The sequence below is a fragment of the Cervus elaphus genome, chromosome 6 (genome assembly GCF_910594005.1).
Source record: "Cervus elaphus chromosome 6, mCerEla1.1, whole genome shotgun sequence".
Taxonomy (NCBI): domain Eukaryota; kingdom Metazoa; phylum Chordata; class Mammalia; order Artiodactyla; family Cervidae; genus Cervus; species Cervus elaphus.
The window spans coordinates 24,362,339-24,386,172 of NC_057820.1; the positions used below are offsets into that span (position 1 = coordinate 24,362,339).

General features: G+C 45.0%; 1 protein-coding gene and 1 pseudogene across 3 annotated transcripts in view; one reads left to right on the top strand and one right to left on the bottom strand.

Moving 5' to 3' along the window:
- SEPTIN11 (septin 11) overlaps positions 1–23,834 on the bottom strand; it is a 93,628-nt gene that overhangs the window by 10,156 nt on the left and 59,638 nt on the right. For all 3 annotated transcript variants that reach the window (XM_043906407.1, XM_043906406.1, XM_043906405.1), the window contains exons 4-8: positions 17,563–17,749; positions 13,479–13,640; positions 10,904–11,000; positions 9,342–9,510; positions 1,014–1,146 (exon numbers count right to left, since the gene is read on the bottom strand). In XM_043906407.1, coding sequence (XP_043762342.1) covers positions 1,014–1,146; positions 9,342–9,510; positions 10,904–11,000; positions 13,479–13,640; positions 17,563–17,749 — 748 coding nt within the window. The remainder of the gene's footprint in view (positions 1–1,013; positions 1,147–9,341; positions 9,511–10,903; positions 11,001–13,478; positions 13,641–17,562; positions 17,750–23,834) is intronic.
- LOC122696205 lies at positions 13,787–16,687 on the top strand (annotated as a pseudogene).

A 23,834-nucleotide genomic window follows, 5' to 3' on the forward strand; every position in this document is an offset into this window, starting at 1 on the left:
ACCTATTTCTTTCTCTCAGTGGGATAAGTGTTACTTAGAAATCCATGGGGCCCAATTCCAACTGATGTCCATGCAAACACTCTTATAAATTTTAATATACCTCAGTTTATCTTTTAACAGGAGAAAATGAGTAATATTCATTAAGCTATATTAGCTAAAGAACTGGGTCATTTTAAAATCTGAAGAGAATTGATTCCTTCATTCTGAACTCTGTGAAAACTCTTACTGTAATGAAAATATTACTTAAGATGAAAACAAATTACTACTCATCACCATGTGGAATAATTTGTATGTCTGAAAATGTTCCCTGTTATTTATTTTACAATATACTATGCACACATTTAGCAGTATATTTAGGGTATTATGTTTAAGAAACAAATGTAAATAAAAGGATACATTTACATTTAATTAAGTGATCTTAAAAGCTTCCACACTACATTAATCTAGTGGCAACTAAATTAAGTTCTTGGTTTAATTTAAATAATAGGGGCATATATGGTTATATAATCAAATATATGTTTATCTGTGCAGTTTTAGGCAGATTTTGTGTGCTTAAACTATTTTAAAGTGGTAATGATTTAGTGTGTTTGCTTAATTATTAGAAAGAACTTCCATATCAACAGTGATAGATGAAAAGCTCTAATTTGTGTTTTAAGAGACTTCTCAAAATAAAACTAATATAATCAATAAATACTGCTTAAAAAAATTTTTTTAAAGAAATAAAAAAGAAATCTAGGAAGCAGTTACCCTGGCCTGGGTGGAACTACAAGGGCTTTGGGATCAGGCCTAGAGATCTAAGATCTAGCTTTAGTCTTGGCTTTGCTACTAAGTAGGTAAGTGACTGAATAAACCCCTTAATCTTTAGGACACTCAGCGTTACCATCTGTGAAACAGGAATGAGACTGGCTGTCCTACTCTTCATACCAAGCTGATAGGCCACCCCTCTGATACAATACATGTATCAAGTGCTTATTTCCTCTGTGTCTCCCCTGGACACAGGACAGACAGCTCACCTCTTTCTCCGCCTCTTTAAGTTCAGCTTCTTTCTCCTTCACCCTCATGACAAACATCTGTCTCATCTCTTCTTCTTTCTTCTGAAGTTCTCCCAGAAATTCATTCCTTTTTGCTTCATATGTCTCCTGAAGACTATTCAAAAGTCACAAACCAAGGACAGTGTTGTGAAGTTGCATGATAAGAAATTTCATTTCAGAAAAATTTCTACCCAACTGCTTCCTCAAAACAGATAAGGCTGCCACTTACCAGGTTCAGGGACACATAAAATGGCACCATCTTTTTTAATTATGTGAGGATCAGAAAGACAAGCATATAGGAACCAGAGATGTGGCCGTAAGCACAGTATAGCACTAACGTTGATGTTGTTTAGTCACTGTTCTTTTGTGACCCCATGGACTGTATGTAGCCTGCCAGGCTCCTCTCTCCATGGGATTCCCCAGGTAAGAATACTGGAGCGGGTTGCCTTCTCCTTCTCCAGGGGATCTTTCCCACTCAGGGATCAAACCTGAGTCTCTTACATTGGAAGGCGGACTCTTTACCAGTGAGGCACCAGGGAAGACCCTAGCATTAATGGGATGTCTCTTACTGACCAAGCCGTCTGCTGTGCATACTCACAGGGGCAGCCTGGGAGGGCCAGTGTCTCCCAGATCAGTACCAGGCGGTCACTGAAGACATGATCAGAATTTTAGAAGGTGGAGGGGGTGTGGGGAGAGACATGCATGGGCACTAGAGCCGACAGAGCTATCAGGGCTGATCTGGGGTTCACAGCAGTTTACTGATCGATCTGAGGAAGGGCACAGCCTCTCAGCTCAATGTCCTCTACATAAATGTGGATACAATGCCTTCCGGGGATATTATTATGGGAGGTGAATGTGGGTAGACCGAGGAAAGCATCTGACATAACATTAGTGCTGGATAAATGTCATCTCCCCCACTCAGCTCCCTCCAACCCCCAGTTTAGAAAACAGACTCAGTGAACCATTTAAAGAGACAAGACTATGTTTAAAGATATTATAGAAAATTACTACTCTTCAAGTGATATTATGAATTGTAAATAGAGCAGGGAGGAGTTTTACTTTTATTTTAAACCTCATCCACCTCCTGACTGTCTACAGAACTTAGGGCCCGATATTTTAAAGCAAATGCCATGGACTCAGTTTCACCTCCAAATCAGAACAAATATATTTACAGAAAAAGCACCGTTGGTGACACAACTTAGAAAAACAGACACCCACACAGAGAAACATTTGTGGGTAAATTATTATTTCTAGCTCTCCCTTGAACTAGCCCTAGAACAAGAGTTGTTATAGTAACCCAAGTCTGCAGAACTGTCCACCTTTACCCAGGGACCAATTTCATCCATAGAGCAGGTTCCAAAATGAAAAGCACCTGTGGATGACCCCAGGCTCCATGCAGAGCCACCCCAGCATCCACACTTGTCCATGTCGAAGGAGAGAAAGGACATACAGGTGAAGGGTGGGAGGAGGGAAAATAGCAACATACTTACAAATGTCTTAATTAGGGTTGTTTCTATTTCTATAGTCAGTGCTTTTACTGGCTGCTGAAAAATAAGTTCTCCTGCTTTCAAGAGTATCAACACTACCCAGTAAAGGACAATTACCAGTTTCAAGTTTCTGGAGATATATTTGGCTTTCACATTATCTTAGAACAAAAAAGTAAGCGTAGCCAACATTAACAGCAATATTTGGACTTGACATTTAAGCTATACAGCCACAGATAAGAGAAATGAATGGATAATAAAGGTACAAAATAATTTTAAAATTTGATTTTCTTTGCTAGCTTCCAATAAACTCAACACCATTACTTGGGTAAGAATCGCCAAAGGCAGAGGATGACTTGTCCCTGCTATTAAATTGTGGGAGGGAACCCAGTTTTTGTTGATTTTAAGATAATGAATACGTCTCCCTTTCCTAACAAGCAGTGGAACACCCATTGGGTTCGCCAAAGTTTCATTTGGGTTTTTCTGTTGAGATGTTAGGAAAAAATCCAAATGAACTTGTTGGCCAAGCCAATATTACAGAAACACGACCAAGAAACATGACCCAAAATGTGTTCCAGAGACCACTAATTTCAAGAAATCTTCAAAAGAAGGGATCCCAGGTTGAAAGAACAAAAGGAAGGTGCAGTGTGTGACCTTGACCTCTCTTTAGGAGAGCACCAGAGTGCAGGGGCTCCCAAGCCCTGCAGCATGTCAGCATTGCCTGGGCAGGTTTTACTGGACTTTTCTAAACTCCACTCCTGGAGATGCTGGCTCAGGATGTCCAGCGAAGGCAAAGAGATCTCTGTACTTCTTAAATGGTTCCAGGTGACTGGACAGTAACTAGTCTGCCAACCACAGCTTGTCTTAAGTGCTCTGAAAAGGCGTTTAGTTTAAAAACAAAACAAAAACCTGTTTAAGCTGATTAACTTAGAGCCCCCCAAATCTGTTTAATCATGGAAAGTTTTATTAAGTGACCCACAAGGAGAATCTCCTTTGGGTAACACTACTCGGAATTCTGAGAACTCTCAGAATGACTCTGCCTTTGCCAGTCCCAGACACAGCCTAGCCTGGGCTCCTGTTTCAGGAGATCCATTTTCAAACTGAGTCACGACCCAGTCGAGAGTCTTAACCCATCTGTTAAAAGAAAAGGTTTAGAGACTAGGACAGAAAAAAAAACAGAATGCAGTGCAAACATGAAGAGTAGATATTGTTTCATGAAATGTGTATATTGAATCATGACGCAGAACATATTTCATAGTAAAGTCTGCAGCCCCAAGTTGGAAAACAATGTATCCCAGAGAAAGGATAGAATGATGCTACTACAGCCAGACGATCTGAACACCGGCTGCTTATGAGATGGCTGCATCCGGGGATGGGAAGCGGCTCTGGAGCTCTGACACTGGAAATGACAAGCAACATGTTGAAAGAGAAACCCTATTCCAAGGACTCCAATGCAGAAAATTTCTTAGACATGCATCCCCAGATGACACTCCCCAGGCACCTGCGGAAATCCATGTGTGACCGAGAGACACTGGACACCCTCCCCAATGCCTCCAGCCAGTGACCCCCAGTCTAGAGGAACTGGCCCTATAGTATCCACTCAGATGCCTACGGGGATGACACCTTTTGCAATTTTTAGCTCTTCTAACTTCCTTTGTAATTGTACTTACTAATACCCTTTTCCGAGGGGAGAAGTGAACAATATTTTCATGAGGCATTAAGCCAGCTGGAAACACAGGCTTTTCTCACTTTCTCTCAGCAGCTCTGGGTAGAAGATGGCTCTGCCCACAGAGGTCAAGGCAGAGGAGAACAAGCGCTGACACTCCAGCCCATCCTTCACTCGGGAAGTCCCGCAGCACGGCTCTCACCCTGCCACGCCTCGTGGACCAGCAGGGGAGGGCAGGCTGGAGGCCCACACGTCACCGGGGCTAGTGGAGGAAAGTACACACGAAAATGTGTCATCCTAACCACACAGTGAAGCGGGTATTATTATCACCACCCATTTCATAGACGGAGAAACTCAGACACAGAGGAGCTTAGTAATCTGTGCACGTCACACAATGAAGAAATGACAGAGCTGGGGCGTGCACCTCGGCCACCTCGCTCGGGTGGGAGCTCACCCCCCCCCCATGGCCGGAGAAGCAAGGCCTTGGTGCTCCTAAAAACAAGTAAGTCTCCAGGGACTGAAAACTGTGTGACCTCGAGAGAAGGGCAGTAAAGAGCACTATATATGACCTGACAGGTAGAGGGAAGGAGAAGGTGGCGTTTGGAGGTGTGCAAGAAGTGCTGGGAAGAGGGCAGTGGCGTCCCAGGAGACGAGCGGCAGGGACAGGACCCATCCCCTCTTCTGTGCAACATCCCACCCCCACTTCCTCCCCAAATGCCAGCCAGAAAGGGGCCCAGGTATGGGGGACCCGAGTCCTGGGAAGGCACGGGTGCTCTGGCTGGAGTGGAGCATGTGCTCCAAGGCTGCAGGGCAGTGGTGGAAAAGATGCGCACCAGGACAAGCAGGAAGGGACCTCCCTGGTGGTCTCCAAGCTCCCAATGCAAGGGGGCCCGGGTTCGATCCCTGGTCAGGGAATTAGATCCTACATGCTGCAACTAAGACCTGGTGCAGCCAAAATAAACATTTTTTTAAAAAAAGAAAAAGCAGGTTGACACCTGGAGATGTGTATGCATAGTGACGGAAAGATTCTGCCACAAGACAAAAGACACGCAACTCTGAATGCGGGTAGGTTGAAGGACAGTACCGGGCAGAGACTTGGCTTCTGTGCCTGGGACTCACTTCCAAGGCTCAGATGTGGCCTGGCCCTGTGCTAGCCTGACTCCTGGTTTGGTGTAACACTCAGGGGAGCCGCCACTCATGAGCCTCGGCTTTACAGACCAGTTTTATGAACAAGTGGTACAAACACAAGGGGCGCCCAGAGGGGAGGATGGCCTTCACTGCACACCCGAGAAGGAATCCTCTACTTCGAGAACATAAAAGCCTGGAGCCCTTCACTGATACTCCTCCACCCTCACCCTAAATGCACAGGGAAAAAATGTCTTCTATGAGCATCCAGGCGTGATGACTTCGATGGTGAAATTCTAGGAAATCCCTCAAATTAACTGTGGCTTTTGCTTTTCCTTAACTGTGTCATTGTTCACGCAGTGGACCCTCAGGGTCAGGCCCACAGAAGTGCCCAGGAGGCTGGAAACTCCTCCAGGAGAGAGACTGGGCACTTCGTAAAGTGGTGGTTTCCAAGGAGAGGAAAACCAAGTTCCTTTCACCTTACAACCTGCCAAGACTTGTGATTTCAGAGTTGACTTTTGCATTCCAAGGATCTTGCCTGTACCAAGAGGGCCACCTGAGGTTGAGTGAGTGGGTCTCTAAGAGGAGAAACTGCTTCCAGGGTTCCCAGGAACTGAGGTGGTAGGAGGTGTTTATTTTTAGAAGGTCTATTTCTATTTTTTATTTTCTTATACAGGGGAAAGAGTAAAGGCCTTGGTGATACAGATATATTGGGTTGGCCAAAAAGTTCATTGGGATTTCCATACCATCTTACATAAAACCCAAATGTTTTGGCCAGCCCAATATTCTATATTTCCTGCTTTTTTGTCCTCAAAAAGGAACCCTCAGGCCAGTAGAAATGGAACCAAATGGGGAGGGGGAGATGTGTGAATAAAGCATGTTCTCTCCAAATCTCAAGGAACCTCCACCACCGGATCGGGAGGCCGGAGCAGTGGGCTGGACCCGGCTCTGCCAGGCCAGGCAAAGCCAGCTGGACTCACCCAGAAATGCTCCTCGTGGTGGGCACTACCCTGGCCTTGCAGGAGAAACTGTTGTTCAAATGCAGAGACAGGGGCAGCAGCAGGAAACCCTCACCATCCAGGGGCCTGCGTTACAGACTCCAAATTCCAGAGTTAAAAAGAACACAGCTGTGCTGAACGATTAACATTTGGGGATGTAAACTACCTCTAACAGACTTAGGAAATAGTCACATGCAGTCTAACTTCTGCAAGCAGCTCACTGGCTCCAAGTGATGATCTAGTAATCTAGGGGTTGCCAAATTAGAGCCTGAGGGGGAAATCTGGCCCCTCCTGTTTTTCTAACTACAGTTTTATTGGAACACAGCTGAGAAATGGAATATTTCCAGCCATATCAGAAAACAAGGATGTCACAGTCATCAGCGATTAGTCCTTCAAGGTGAGCTGGTGCGCCCCGAGGGAACTCAGGAAGAATACCTGCGATCCAGCAGCCATCAGACTGCAGCCACTCCCCGCTGTGAGCCCCACGGGAGCTTTGGACGTGAAAAACACAGGATACTGGCCTGGGACAGCCAAAATGCAAGTGACAGGGACGACTTCAGTGAGTCCAGGCTCTTGCATCTTCCCATACACAGAGAAGCACTAAATTCCTTCACTTGGGTTATCTGGGTTCCTTTAATAAACAATAATCAGTTCAGACTACCTGCCCTTTGTGGCAAAACTTCCATATAACCTGATGGATCCTCCCCTGGTCTCCTCAGAGCAGTTCTCTCAGGGTTACTTGAGATGCTGTCTCCTGGGCTTGAAGTCTTAAAAAGTCCCACCAAACATTAAAACACAACCCTCCACTTTTAGGATGTGAATATCTTTTTTACAGCCACGCAACCACACGTGTTCTTTTAGTTAGGGTCGCTGGCTGCTTTCATCCTAAAACGGTGGAACTGAATGATTGTACAGTGACTACACGGTTCATAGAACCTACCGCATTTATTTCCTGGGTGGCACATTCTGGAAAAAGTACTCCTACTAGATCTTATTGTGCCCTGATCCAGCCCAATTCCTCATTTTACAGATAAAGAACCTGAGGCCCAGACAAGTTAAGAAGTCCAGTGGTAGCAGGACCAAGACCTGAACCCAGACTGATGCCCCCTCACCCTTCAACGCTGCCCAGGTTTGAATGAGGGTGGAAGCACATGTGTCCCGTTGTTCTGTGGTTCCTTCTGTTCCATGTCTATGGGGGTGGGGGGGGTGGGGATGAGCAGAGAAAACCTCTATGAAAAATAAAGATGGCCTCTGCCACTATCAGCTACCATTTTCCTCCAGCTTAGCAAGCGGAGCAGGCTTGACTGTGTTGAGGCTATTTTGGGGTCAAGTTTCTATAAAGGCAGCCTACTCCAGTATTCTTGTCTGGAAAATCCCACGGACAGAGGAGCATGGTAGGCTACAGTCCATGGGGTCACAAAGAGTCGGACACGACTGAGCGACTTCACTTTTCTATCAGCTGAACCTGTATACACAAAAAGGGATCCTCTACAATGCCTCAGAAAGCACATTCCCGTGGCTGAAGAGGGTCAGTTTCACAAGCCCCCACGGCAGGATTAAATGGTGCAAACCTGGCTAGAAGTGAACATCTCAGTTAGAAGTCCTTTGTCTGGGGTCTCCATTCACTCTCGCATGATACACAGGAGCTCTGTCCCAGGAAACCAGCCCAGATCTCACAAAACCATCTCTAAAGCGATTCCAAGAAAATAACCTCCTCCCATCCGAAAGGCAGCTCAGATCCCAGGGACAGAGTCTGCCCACACTGCACGCAGGCTGCCTTGGGCACACTGTGGGAGGTAGATGTGTGGCCAGCCAGCTCCTAGACATCCAAGTGTGAGTTACAGGTCAGCCACAAAAGCAAAGGAAAACAGTCTTTGCCAAGGAAATGTGGCCCCCAATTGGTACAGAGCAGACACCTCGTATCACCTCAACTCAAATCCCCATTAAGAAGCCACAAGAGGGACTTCGCTGGAGGTCCAATGGCCTGCCAGTGCAGGGGACACGGGTTCAATCCCTGGTCTGGGACGATCCCACATGTCTCAGGCCAACAGGTCCTGAACCTGTTCAGGCAACTACTGAACCGGAGAGCCCCAACTGCTGAAGCCCGTGAGCCTAGAGCCCGTGCTCCAAAACAAGAGAAGTCACCGAAATGAGAAGCCCTTGAACTGCAACTCAAGAGCAGACCCCGCTCAACGCAACTAGAGAAAGCTGGTGTGCAGGAACAAAGACCCAGCAGAGTCATAAGTCAGTAAGTAAATACATATTTAAAAAGAAAAGAAATTGTATGAGTTTAGTATGGAAAAGTGATTCTCTCCTGTACCAGGAGGTGGCAAATCTAGCCCAGCAGCCCCACCTTCCTCTGCCTGGCTGACCCTTCCCCAACACTGGGTTCTGACCGGGCCTGGCCTTTGCTGGGCCACTAACTCTCTAGCACACCAAGCCTGGGATGCAGAAGCCCACGGGGCTGCAAAGTCAGACACGACTTAGCGACTGAACAACAACAACAAAACTCTACATTAATCTCCACACTCTCCCCTTCACATTCTGCCTCTTCATCTCCATCCATCAACGGTGTGGGGAAAATACATAACAAACGTTCTGTAAGTTATTTCCTTTCCTGCTCACTCGTGTCCTTAGAATTGTATGGATTCATTGAAATCTAAGAGCGCTTCCAAAACAGGACTGCTGGCAAGGTTCAACCTTACATCCGGCTGGCAAAAACGAACAGCAACACCTTTATAAAGGCCTGGACCAGGTTCTATGCTTGTGTGAGTATAACAGGGTTCAAAACTCACGCCCATCACTTCCAACTTGGGCAGGTTGCGGACACTCTCGGGGCCTTCGCTTCCTCGTCTGTCAGTAATGACACCAGGTGCATCAGTTACTCGAGATGATGCAAAGTGATTATCGCAATGCCTGGCAATACATGCTACTGATCTGCCCTCACCCGCCCACCCCCCACATGTGGGTATCTCAATCCAGTGAGTGTTTCTGTGAGACTGCTGCCGGGGGAGCTGACTGCTAGGTGCCCACGTACCTGAAGGGCTTGCTGTCCGGGTCGGTGTCCTTGAAGCCCATCTCCTCGAGCTTACAGCGCCGATACAGCTCATAATGGCGGGTATGCGTCTGCTCTCGTAAATCTTCCATGTTCACACGGATCAGCATCTCTCGGAGCTTCACAAAGTCACAGTGGTTTTCATTCTCCACTGCGAGAGACGGGGAAGAAGGCAGGGAAGGTTCTCAGCAGCCATGTCATCAAGATCTGAAGTGATGCTTCTAAGATGTTGTTACCATGGCTACTGAAACCTCTGAGGTCTCAAGGTCATCTGAGGATCCTCTACTGGATCCTCCTTCCACCCCAAACATAGACAGGATTTCTGACTTCGGTGATGACTGTGCCTGATGACGAGGGTGACCGCTGAGTGCATACTGACTGCTGAGGGCAAGGCACCCTGGGAGGAGCTCTGCAAATACTGTCTCGACTCCGTAACAGTTCTGCCAAGCAGGCTATGTGACTCCTGCCCCCCAGATGCAGAGCGTGGTTCTGATGAGCAGGCTGACCTCCCAGACAGATGGAGCAGAGTCTACATCCAGACCTTGTCATATCTGGTGATTTCTACTCCTCCATGCTGTCGGGACCTGTACAAGGCAGCTTTTACGTACCAGCTCCTTTAATTTTACCAACAACAACTTCTTGCTGTTGTTGTTCAGTCACTAAGTCGTGTCCAACTCTGTGCAACCCCATGGACTACAGCCCACCAGGCTCTCCTGTCCTTTACCATCTCCTGGATTTTACTCAGATTCATGTCCATTGAGTCAGTGATGCCATCTAACCATCTCATCCTCTGCCACCCCCTTCTCCTTTTGCATCACCAATATGAAGAACGTCTTCTTATTGCAGAGAATTTAGGAAGATTCATAAACACTACAATTTTCCTATACGTCTCAAAGGTACTGTGCTTTCTCAGTTCTCATAGATTTGCTGCCTTTATTCAGAACAAGAGGACTGATAAACCTTAAACTGATGAAGAAACTTTCTTTCTGCAGTCACCCGACTTAATCCATAGCATTGGATAACCTCCTTCACAACACACAAGGGCAGGCAACAGAATCAGAGACCTTGCCCAACAAAGTGACAGAGGAAAAAAACGTCTTCAGGTTAGAGACTGTGGTCATGTCCCCGAGTGCCAATTACAGGTCACTTATTCTCATAATTCTCAGATACTGACTGAGAAAACATTTCATTAGAAGACAATTTCTCAGGAGATAATGGAGAAACAAGTATTATCTTGTCTGCGAGAAACTTTTTGCAGCTTTCTGATACTTGGCTGATGAAACTGGTTCAGACTCCCAGGGAAGAACTCTCTTCGCTCAGGAATTTATAGCAAATTCCCCACACCACCCAGCATTCCTGATGGCTGCCTCATGGGCACAAAGGCTCTGCAGACACTGCTCTCTGTTGTATTCCGGCCTCCCCATTTCTTTCTTTCGTCCATGACTGCCAGCGGCCCCCTTCCACCCTCCCATGTCGAGTCCCCGCATGGTCATTCTGGGGGTGACAGCTGAGGAGCGCCTTCCCTGTGATGCCCATGTACATACCCTGCACCACACCCCAGGGGTACTGCCTGGCCTTTGCCATCTTGTTGCCGATCTTCACCTCTTCGGTGCTGCCGACTACCGCAAAAGGGAGGTGGACCTGCCAGCAACAGAGGACAGAGCGTTACCCTCCCCAGGCGGCAAAGATGGGCCCCCGCTGCCTCCACACGCCCGCTCCTCCCGCAGGCGTCTCCTTGGGGCGAGAGAAAAGGCGGAATGAAGGCAGAGGAGGGAGGGGGCTGACAGCCCAGTGGGGTAGGTGTCATGGATCCGACGCCCCTGCAACCAGCTACCGAGGCTCTGATGTGGGCGAGACTCCAGGGGAGACTGGAGTCTTTACAATTATATACATGGTAAGTCAGCGACCTCCAGTTCCTGACAGCAGCCGCTGATCTATGTGGTTACAGAGCACTTGACAGGAGGCTGGTAAGATGAAGAAATTTTTAATTTTATTTACTTTTAATTCATTTACATTTAAAAGGAAGCAGTGTGAAACAGTTTTCCCTTAATTACAACTTTATGGTTTTGGTAGGACTGCACTTCACGTGGCATCAAATTTAAATCTCCTTAAAAAAAGAGAGGAAGAAGCAATTATGTCAATGTGGACATAAACATGAAGGAAAATTATCTTTTTTGTACTTATTTCATATTGAAAAACTTTGAAGTATGTGAGGAGTCAGTTAGGCAGGTGTCCAAGTAGGGATGTATGTAACTGTAAAATGTACATTGGGGAATTCCCTGGTGGTCCGGTGGTTAGGACTCTGAGGTTTCATTGCCATGGCCTGGGTTCAATCCCTGGTCAGGAAACTAAGATCCTGCAAGACTCGCAGTGCAGGCAAAAAAAGACGAAAATTAAATAATAAACAAAATACACACACACACAGAAATGATATTTTTTATATACTAGGTTAAATACGTTCTTAAATTTATCTTTTTACTTTTAAAAAATGTGGCTACTGGAAAATTTTAAATTCCTTGTGTGGCTCATTCTATATTTCTATTTAACAGCATTGCTTTTGACAGTTGATCACTGCACAAAACTCAAGTGAGAAAATTACTGGCTCAGGCCTTGCACCCAGACTTACCTTGAGCAGAGATGCTATGTAAGATGCTATGTAAGACACCATGCTCTGTGCCACGTTGATTTATTTGCTAACTATGGCTACATTCTGGGGAGAAAACAGTGATTCTTTTTCCTATTAGCAGGTAAGAGTAACATTTGAAATGCTGCTCTGCGATTGATTGCTGATAAATAATTAATCAGCAACTATTTACTGATTTACTACTCCCTGATGCAGGGTCCTTCTGCTACAGATAAACTGAGAAAGATGATGCTTTTAAAGCTGAATCCTCTCCCACAGAGAGCTTGGCAGAACCCATGGCCCAGGCTGCCCACGTGCTACTCTGTCTGGTGCTCATGGTACTTATATTTTCTAGTTGATTTCACACTGTGGACGAAGGGAAGAAAGCACATCTTCTTCCGCAGCGTCTGGAACTGCAGAGCGTTCCCTTGAGTTGAGGGCAGCAGGACCCTTGCAGCCCACACTATGATGTCACGACCTAGGAAACCACCTGCTCCATTGGCGCTGATGGACAGAAGCCGCCACTGTCCCCTAGGATAACCTTTCCTTCACACGCTCTCATGGCCGTTTCCCAGGAAGTATCTCTCTTGGGTTTCTTCCAAGGATTCCAGACCCTTTACTATTCTGGCCACAGAAGCACGACAGCCAGAGGGGCCCACACAACTCAGGGTGACCAGACCCGGGTGGAGCAGAGCTGACTAACCTCTGCAGGAATGAGATCCTTCAGTGCTAAAGGCAACGATTTCCCAGAGAAGGAAAACATTCTATTCCCTTCCAAAGTCCTGGTCATGGTGGGGATGACTGGAGGGAGATGTTCCTCCCTAAGTGATAACAGCCCTATCTAGAAGTGATATGCTGAACAGACGGAGGAAGAAGCAGTTCTGAGGAATTACTCTCATCTCCTAACTGTGATGGCAACAGCACAAATCTGGTTGAAATTTCGGTTAGGTTGAAATCTCAGTGTTACTATTCACTAGATGGCTTTTACCAAATTATTTAATTCTCTAGATAAGCTTCAGTATGACTTTCTTTGTATAAAATGTCCACAACAGGCAAATCTACAGGGACAGGGAGGTATAGACTGGTGGTTGTCAATGTCTGTATGTGTGTGTGCGCTAAGTCACGTCAGTCTTGTCCACCTCTTTGCAACACTATGGACTGTAGCCCAGCAAGCTTCTCCGTCCATGGGATTCTCCAGGCAAGAATACTGGAATGGGTTACCATGCCCTCCTCTAGGGTATCTTTCCAACCCAGGGATCGAACCTGCATCTCTTACGTCTCCTGCATTGGCAGACAGGTTCTTTACCACTAGCGCCACCTGAGAAGCCCCTACCAATGGCTGGGATGGTTAGAAGGCTGACATCTGAAAGGTACACAGTTTCTTTCTGGGGTGATGAAAATGTTCTAAAATTGATTATGGCGATAGTCACACAATTCTGTGAATACTAAAAACCACTGCACCATCATCACTGGATGGTCCTTACGTGAGGACTTACACTCATCGTTGCGTTAATCTCTGCCACCGTTTCTTCATCTGTAGGGAACTGATAGATCTGGACTCCATTGCTGACTAGTTCACTCATGATCTTACTCTTGAATTTGTGCAATTCGTTCTTGGCAATGGTGTCAGCTTTTGCAATTATTGGAATGATGTTCACCTGTAAACCAAACACAGCCATTTTTATTTAATTCCAACAGAAGAAAAACAGACAAATGAATAAAATATAGAAAACATAGAAATGGAAATTGTACGACTTCACTTAGAAAATAGAGATGATATTAAAAAATTGCACTTTCTACCTAGATGCAAAATTCAGAAGATATGTGATAATCTTTTAATTCCATCTCTGAACACTTTACTTCCTCCCATCTGGCACTGAATGACAGCATCCTTGTAATTTCCTCTTCTGTGCCACCTCACTCTTTCTTACGGTGTAAAAGGAAGTGTTACTCTATGACAAAGAACGATAACAAAGAAGCCTGTTCTTTCAGTAACCAGCCACTCCTCTGGGACTCCTCCCAGCTCCTTTAGGAGCTTGATTTTAGCAAGTTTCTAACAGTCCAATACCAAGGTTTTCGTAGTTAGAATAGTAGAACATGCAGCTCTCTGAGGATAGCATCCTTTCTTTCTTCTGATGACCTGAAAACTGCTAGGAGCAGGGAGCCTAAACATTAACCAAAACAAAAATGGTTTCACCTACTTTTAAATTTTTCAAAATCACATCAACTAATTCTCTCGAGAACCAGCTTCTATCACATTACTCTGTGCCAGAATGAGACCTAGTGCCAAAGACAAAACTCACTTTCAGAGGATCGGATAAAGAGAACTCAGGATTTGACAACAATGGCAGAAAGCCCAGGACGGGGACTGAGGACCCTCCAGCTCAAGCCCTAAAGCCCAAGGTGGGCCACTCTTCTCCCAGCTTGCCCCAGCACTGTCCATAAGGCACATTTTTAAAAATTCAGTTTTAAAAAATAACTTCCTTCCACTTCCTGCTTGGTACACAGGTTTCAATAAGATGCTATTGACATCTGATACTGAAGACCATGTGCTTCACCCAGGTCAGCTGGAAAGGGAACAGAAAGTGGTCCCAGCCAGAGAAAAGAGAAACTTCTGGGAGGTTTTCCGGGTCATGTCCGCATTCCTTTGCTTCTCCTTTTATCCCAAGAGCCAAATCAAAAATAAACCAGAATGAGATGACCCACTGATGGAAAAAACCTATTCTTCCCTATTCCTCAACCCATTCCTCACCTTATCATGCGTGGGCTTCCTCCAGCAAGTTGCAGGCCGAGGCAGACATCACTGAGGGTTAGTGAATGTCTGAATCAGGACCTGGGCAACAAACTCCCCTGTTTTTCATATTGGCTAACTTTTGTGCACATTTGGTATTCAGTTAATCAACATGCACAAAATGGCAGAGGTTCATACTTTCCTGGCCAATTTGATGAGAGTAGACAGAAGAACCAAGCAAATTTAGATTTAAAATCTCTTCTTCAGAGGCAGGTGCTTGGAAATCTTGTCTGAAATTATCATATGTTTGCCTTAATTCTTTACTTGACTTGTACCAACAAACCTTTGGCAAAATCATTTTCAAATTCTCTCCAGCATTCTATCTCCACAATAACATTAGTTCTTTGAAAGCAGTTGAATCTGCTTTATAGTGATGGTTTTGTTTTTATTAGCTGCATTTGCCTTTCCTTTCCCCTTTGAAATCAACTCTATGAAGCATAATCCTATTGTTGGATATCACCCTGATGGGGTCTACAAGCTCTGCCTCAGTGAGGAAGCCACCTCCCTCTGCCTGCCTCCCAGCCCTGCTTTCAAGGGCCTGATAGTGCAGGGAGCAGGGTCCCCCTGCCCAGGACCCCGCACCCTCAGTGGCTCACTGCAGCTGAGATGAGATGAGGGAAGGCTTCTCTTTATTCTCCCAAGAATACTCCAGCTGCAGGAGTCCTTTCTGGCTGGTAGAATATGTTTGTGTAAAGCAGTGTGCCTGTGCAGCCCGGGGCCTGGGGAGCCTGGCGTGGTATCAGTATGCGGGCCTCCTGTGGGCTGGTTCAGGCAGAGGCCTTGGGGACAGGCGGATCTTCTCAGCAGTCTCTATTATGTCCCTCGGGGGAGAAAGCATCCTTTAAACAGAGCTGTTGGGACAGAAAATAACACCCAACAAAACCCCGTAAAGATACTAAGACTTGTTACTGATCTCAAAAGCAGGTTAGAATCTAAGAGGAAACACTAGAGCGGAATTCTGTGGTTGTTCTCATTGCCATTTGCCACTTCTTTATTTCACAATGTATTGTCTTCCTACTTATTTCAAAATGGAAAATCAAATTAGTCGTCAAGTACGTCATCAAATGCAGTCAAACTTAGCAGCCCCTTCTCTCAAATGTTGTGAAGGAGAGAAGTCATACATGTGCAAAGATCAGGGGTCAAACACAATCTGAGACACTACTTCTTCTGAACACAGGGTACAGATCTCTTTTAAAATCTAAGAAGTTAGACCAACCTTATCATAAAGATAAAAAAGTAACACTTTTTAAAAAAATTTTTAACTTTAAGTTAAAGTCCAGCCTATATAAACCCTTCAAAGAGAGGTTTAAAGCAAGTTTCTTTAAAAACATAAATCATGAATTATTGTTCAATCTCCCTAAATTTAACCCTTCCTGTGACCCTTTAAGGTGTCTCCACTATACGATTCCCCAATCCTCAACAGAGCACACGCTAGTGCTAATTTAAGAACTGAAGAGCTCTCTTCCTCCCTGGCTGCTTGAAGATCAGCCGTCATCACGAATGACACAGCAACTATCCAGACCAGCAAGTTCACGACCAACCAGCTACTTCAGAGGAAATGATGTCCTTCGCCCTGGAAAGGCAACAGTCCCTAAGACAGAAATTCGGGAATAACTGGCCAAAATGTCCAAGACCAAATGTCATCTTTGTGTTTGGATTCAGAACCCATTTTGGTGACGGTAAGACAACTGGCTTCGGCATGATTTACCATTCCTTGGATTATGCGAAGAAGAAGGAGCCCAAACACAGGCTTGCAAGACATGGCCTGTATGAGAAGAACAAGACCTCAAGAAAACAGTGCAAGGAACACAAGAACGGAGTGAAGAAGTCAGGGGGACTGCAAAGGCCAGTGTTGGCACTGGCAAAAAGCAAGCTGGAGACTGGATGACAGAAGGAGTCAAGATTCTGCAATGACTGTATCTATGGTGATTGTACAGATTTTTCATGAAAGAGAAAATAAGTGAAGACCTCTTACATGAAAAAAAGAAAAAAAAAAACAAAAAACAACCCACCAAAGATACTTCATAATAAGTTACATGATTTTGCTTTGTCCTAATATCCAGAGGTTTTGAAACATTTTTTTTCGTACTGTTAAACCTTATGGTTCTGTAAGCCAGTGAAAAGAAATACAGGGTTAGGAAGTAGAGGTGGGGATGAACAGGTGGAGACTTCTAGGGCGGTGAAACTACTCTATTTGATACTCTAGTGATAATTACATGTCATTATAAATGTGTCCAAGCCCACAGAATGTACAATATCAAGAGTGAACTCTTGTGTAAACTATCGACTTGGGGTGATAGGGATGTGTCAATGTAGGTTTTTTGATTGTATTAATAACAAATGCACCATCTTGGGGGGATATTGGTAATAGGGGGCTATGCATGTGCAGAGCAGGCAATCTATGGAAAATATCTGCACCTTGCTCTTAATGTTGCTGTGAACCTAAAACGGCTTCCCTGATGGCTCAGATGGTAAAGAATCTGCCTGCAATGCGGGAGACCTGGGTTTGATCCTTGGGTTGGGAAGATCCCCTGGAAAAGGACATGGCAACCCACTCCGGTACTCCTGCCTGGAGAATCCTCATGGATAGAGAAGCCTGGTGGGCCATAGTCAATGGGGTAGCCAAGAGTTGGACATGACTGAGTGACTAAGCACACACAAAACTACTGTAAAAAATAGAACAAAATAAATAAAACACCAAATTACACCAAAAGCAAAGGTCCCCTGGGGCCTCTGGATAAAGGTGATCTTAGGGGAGAGTGGACGGCACCTAGAGCAGCAGTGAGTACCTTACTGTCCAGCTTCTTCATGGTGACCAGGTCCAGGGATTTGAGCGAATGGCCAGTGGGGGCGATGAAGTAGAGGCATGCATGGATCCTGGTGTCATGGTAGTTGAAGAGAGAACGTTTGATCTTCAGTTCCTCTTGCAAGTAGGCCTCAAACTGGGCATCGATATATTCCACGATCGGCTTATAGCTAGAATGCAGAAGACGGTCATTAAAACACATTTTTAAATCAGCATGTTGCTAGTCTCAAACCTCTTCGTACAATCCTCCAGGCAAGCCCTTAGTGGTTCCCTGTTCCCTAAGAGCTAAAGCCCAAGCTCCTTACCTTGGCAGCCCAGGCCTTTGGCCATGTGGCCGCTAAACATCGCCCCAGCCCTCCCATCCTTCTCCTTCCTAGTTCATGCTTTCTGCCCGGCGTGGCAAGCTCTTGCCTGCCTCCAGGCCTTCGCTCATGCTAGATCCCCACCTGGAATGGCCTTCTTCCCGTTAATCTCCTGGCTAACACTCATCCTTTAAAACAGTGATTAGAAGTACGTAGGACACACTGTCACTGCCCCCATGGCGCCCATGAAGATACAGCTAAGAGACTGTGGTATTCTTCCCTGCTGGGCCAAAACTGAGCCTCAAAATCTGTCCCCAAAAAGTGACTTTGACAGGCTCTCCCAACTGACTGGCATTGGTGCCCAGAGGGAAACTCCTCTGTGGTTTTAGGATGTGGCACAATCTCCGGCTGGCAGCCTCTCCCCGTTCCTCTGCCCAGTCCTGCAGGGATGAGGGCTAGCCACTCTGTGCTCTCAAAAAGCCCTGCGCTTGCCGTGACCTCATCTATAAACGGAAATGCCTGGTCTATTAGGATCAAGAGTCCTTCCAACTCTCAATTTCATGATTTGAAGGTAAACTCTCTTCTCACCAAATCATAATTCAAATCTGTTTTGAGTAATTATGCATGACTCTCTGAATTGACCACAAACACTATCATTAATAGCATCTGCGGGATATATATTCAATAAACCACATGTTCTCCAGGGATGAAGTAGTTCATTAGGTCACTACGGAAAAGCCACGAACTCTTCCAGGTCTCCAGAGAGACTGCTCAGAAGCTAGTGTCAGCAGCAATGAGATGGGTAGAATAGGAATAAAATGGGTTAATCCTTCCCCAGACTTACTACCTTGCTGAGGAATGACTTAAGCTTTAAGAAAAATAAAAACCTCTCAACACTCAATCTGCAGACCCATAAATTAAACTGAAATCCCTGAAAGGGAACTATAAATATTTTATAATGAGGATGACAGCAGATGTCCTAAAAGAAAAAAACAACAAAAAAAATGTATGACCAAAACTGAAAACAGAAAAAAGTTTTTCCTCTATTTGCCTTTGGTGATTTACTATAATCCATTGATTCAATCTGAGCAAAGCCTCTAGAAGTTTAAAGAAAAAGTAGACTGTGCCTAAAAAATCCTAAACATAATAGAAATCCCAATGAATTCCAATAGAAAGGGTGAACAACTAATAAGATTCTTCTACATGTTCCAATTTTAAAATATAGGCAGGTAGGGCTTCTCAGGTGGTTCAGTGGTTAAGAACTAGTACAGTGCAAGGGACACTGGTTCGATCTCAGGTCTGGGAAGATCCCACATGCCATGGACCAACTAAGCCCATAACCAAACTACTGAAACCCGCATGCCCTAGAGCCCGCGCTCGGCAACAAGAGAAGCCACCGCATGAGACGCCCACACACAACTAGAGGAGGCCCCACCTGCAGCAACTAGAGAAAACTCGCGTACAGCAACAAAGACCCACTATAGCCAAAAAAACCCCAAATACATAAATTAAAAAAATTTTAATATAAGCAAGAATTACATAACAATATTCATAATCATTATTATGATAGGATAGTTCTGTAAAATGGTGGTTAGAAACAGGGACTCAAGTCAGACCAACTAAGATCAAACTCCAAATCCACAACTTTCTAACTTGCTTTGGACAAGTTCCTAAACCTCCCTGTGTTTCAATTTCCTCACAGGTAACATCAAGGACAAAAGTATCACCTATATCGGAGCTAATGTGACAAATAAGTGAGCTAGTATATGCAAAAAACTAGCACGTAAAAGTGTGAGATATAACTATTTCACAGTAAATTAATAAACCACAAATTCATGAGAAAAGCAAGCCTCAGTTTTCAAAAGACAGGGGAAAAAAGAAAAAGGAAATGTGTACTGACCCAGATCCACGGTAACTCTTCTGCCACCGGCTCATGCCCTGGAGGGCGGTGGCCCAGGCCACTCCAACGAGGCCCACTCATGCCCTGTGAGTCCAGGGCCAGACCTTCGGGTCCCCTGACACTGAGGCAAGTGCTTGGGGAACCAGGCACCTCCCCAGCACCCTCTGAGCCCGGAAGGGAGGAAAGCAGCTCATAGCAGTTGCTCCTTCCTGTCCCCCCAGTTCCTGATTTGCAGCTTCCTAGCACCTCCCCCAACAGTGGTCCAAGAATGCTTCTTCTTTCTAGTAATTTCCTTTTCGCCTTTGGTTTTGATTCTGTTCCTCCAAGATTATGGGAGGCATAGCACCTCTCCTTTTCCACTGAGGAATGCTTTCTGCCCTGGATTCAGCATCTCCAAAGCCATCTCTTGTTCTCCTCTAATGTTTCAGGCTTCCTGCCGCCTTCCCCTGTTTAGGAGTTTGGGCCAATCTTTTCAATCTCCTTCTTTTCCCTGTATGCGGTTTCCTTGGAAAATCACATTTCCTCTTGTGTTTCACTTAGCCAGATCTCTTACCTAAGTTTCAGACCACTCCATCCAACTGCTTACCAGATATTTCCAGTTGCTCTTCTAGCTAATGTGCCCGAAATCACACTTCATCTTGTCCCCAAACCCTACTAGCCCGTATTCCTTAGCTCAGCAGATGGCAGCTCCATCCACACCACTGGACAAATCAGAATCCTAGGTTCAACCCAGAGACTGCCCACACAGAGCCCACTTCCCCCACACAGCCAAGAACAAGACCACATCTGTTCTAGCCTCTATAGCATTATAAACAAATAAACGTATTTCAGGAAAACTATTGACCAAAATCACTATTCCCTGTGTTCCAGATTTCATTGCGTTGATGAAACAGCCTCTCTTGATGCATATAGTAAGTCAGCCTAGTGGCTCTGTTCTCCCTTCACATCCTTCAAATAAACTCTGCCCTCTCTCTGTCTCCTGTCCACCTGTTATCTATACTCAAAGTCATAAAAATAAGGAAACTGCATCTTTATTTTTGCCTTTTGCCAGTTTCCATTCTTATAGTGAGGATACCTATTTATAATCTGGTTTCACCAATTCAAACTTCTTTGGATTGTAGCCATATCAAGCAGAGGAAAGGGGGCAGGTAAACCAAATCAAGTCATCCGTTTTCACATAATTTCCTTTTAAGGCATGGGGAGATCCCTTTTTATCCTCCACTTTTTTTTCCCCCATAAATATCCAGCCATTTAAAAAAAAAATGACAGTGGTTGACCCTAAAAGTGATGGGAAAAAATATTTTATACAATGTTTTCTAGCCACCCAAGGTACCCATTGACCATGCTTGCAAAATAGCCTATGCCATTGTTCAGGGACTGACTCTCCATTTTACATGTGAACACATAAACAGATACCTACCATATATTTTTCTCTCTCCTGCTATCTACTAGCCAAAGCTAATTTTCCTTATCTTTCAACTACCTCGACCAGAAAGTGGGACTAAGACAGAATTTAAAGATCAAACAGACCACTCCGTCACCACTTTATAACTCTGATAAAGATTTGGTGAGTTTGAGGAGTCTCTCAGTGGACTTCAACTAGCCCTGCTTTTTGTGCTATCATCATTGCAGTTTGTAATACGCTACCGACATTCTATCTCCCATCTCCTAAATACGCAGCAAATGAACTCTTCTATTTCCAGCACTATAGCAGATTGCGATTTCCCTTCTCCTCTAGACCTCTTTCCTTCCTCACTGAATAGCAGAGACAGTAGAACAAGGATGTCCTTAGACCACGAAGAGTTAATCATGCTATTAAACAAAACAGGAAACCTTACCAGACCTCTCTTCCTGCCTCCTTCTAGTTAGCCTGGTCCAAGGCAGATAGTGATGCAGGAATGCTGACATGTCCAAAGCCTACATAAACAAACTGGGACATTCTTGAAGTCTTGCATCGATGGCAGAAAAGCTTGCCTAATCCTCAAAGTAGTAAAAATAATCATGGGTTTGGAGAAACAACACATCCCTTCGCATATGTTTACATACTGATACAAAAATGCATAGCCCACTTCCAATTTTTTGATGGAAGCAGACCTTATCCGAATGACCTTTTTTTTTTTTTTTAAACAGCAGGCATTTGGGTTTATAGTCAACAGTGTCAACAATCCTTCTGGAGCACAGAGTTCTAAATGCCACTCAAAGAGGTTATGCAACAGCTGTCAAGAAATTTCAGAAGAAAAAAAAAAAATATTTGGTATCTAGGTTAGGTTAATATCACACTTCCTCTCTTCTAAGTCTCCTTGGAAACTATTATTTGACCCAAATGAGTCAGAAATTTTCTTAAAGAGGCCTCCAGCTGCAAATGTGTGCTTCAGCCTCGTACTGGCCACCTGCTGCTCAGGGCTGGCGAGTGAAAACCCACCAGAAGGGTGGGAGTCACCATTTAAAGGAGAAGTAAAAAATGCAGTGGCAGTGTTGGGGCAATGACGGAGCGGGAATAGCTCAAGGAATCTTAGCAGCAAAATGCAGGAGGATGGTTCTCATTCCCGCCAGAAGGCATCCTGAAAAAGTCCGGCCGCTGCCTGCCCATCAGGCGGCGCACACGCCTGGCATTCCGCAACCCCAGGGAGAAACCTGCACAGGTCAGAGACGGAGACCCGCCTTGTTTGGATGGGTCCTCCTGACCACACGAGGACCAGGAGCCCCCGGCTTGCTTCCCAGCTCCCACAATGCACTTGTGCTCTTCTGCTTGTCATCAGGGTTTTCTCTTCATCTGTTTCACTGACCATCACACAGAGCATTCAGACAAGAACCTCTCCATCATTCCTCGGAACTGAAGTCATAAATCAAGAGCAACTGCTCAGCTGCAGGGGCTGTGCTTAGCTGTTCCCCACTCAACACAATGTACAGATAGTCCATTTTGACAGAGGCAAAATAAAATCTTTCTTACTATGTCTAACAATTGCGCCTGTTATTCCAGGCCAACGTTTACTGAAGAGCATATAAACTGCTCTATAGATAAACTAAAGTTCAGTGCTCAGCTAGAGCATGCGTTAAATATTTCTCTGTCATTACTATGGGTACATCTTTATATCAGAGACAGTTAAAATGTATCGAGACAATACACAGCTCTAGATTTTTAAAAAATGGTTAAAATTCCTCTTTAGAAAACACACACATATACCATACACAGTTCAGAGGAAAATGAAGCAAACAAATAAACAAAACCTGGTATGATACAAATGAAGTGTCTGAGCCCTAAGCAAACAGACTGTAACTTAATGTTCTGGTTGTCTTCTTTCCATTAAGTTGTCACTGCACAAAAATGTCTCTGGAAGCCTCCTTCTAGAATTGTCTTTGGGCCTGGGACAGTTTAACTTTTTCAAACTTTTTTTTTAGAGAATGAACATAAATATTTAAAATAATCATAAGGGATTCAAAGATTAGTGAAGAAGATGAGTGATCTTGAGATGAATGCATGGGTGCACATCAGGAAGGTTTAAAAACTTAAACGCTTCCCTCAAATAAGGACTCAGAGAAAAGAGTTGAACGTGTTTGGCTTTATCAATTGAGTAGGTCTGTTTTATAAAAATAAAACTTCACAGTATTAGTTTATAATTAGGTCAAGTTTATGTCAACTAGTGAATACATAAGATGAACTTAAAGGCTTCCCTGGTGGCTCAGCTGGTAAGGAATCTGCCTGCAATTCAGGAGACCCCAGGTTGATTCCTGAGTTGGGAAGATCCCATGGAGAAGCGATTGGCTACCCACTCCAGTATTCTTGGGCTTCCCTGGTGGCTCAGATGGTAAAGAATCTTCCCACCATGCAGGAGACCTGAGTTCAATCCCTGGGTTGGGAAGATCCCCTGGAGGAGGGCATGGCAATCCACTCTAGTATTCTTGCCTGGAGAACCCCTATGGACAGAGGAGCCTGGTGGGCTGCACACAGTCCATGGGGTCACAAAGACATGGGGACATGACTGAGTGACTAAGCCCAGCAAGACTGACTTATAACTAATAGCTTCTGTCTACATACAAATGATAGGATCAAAA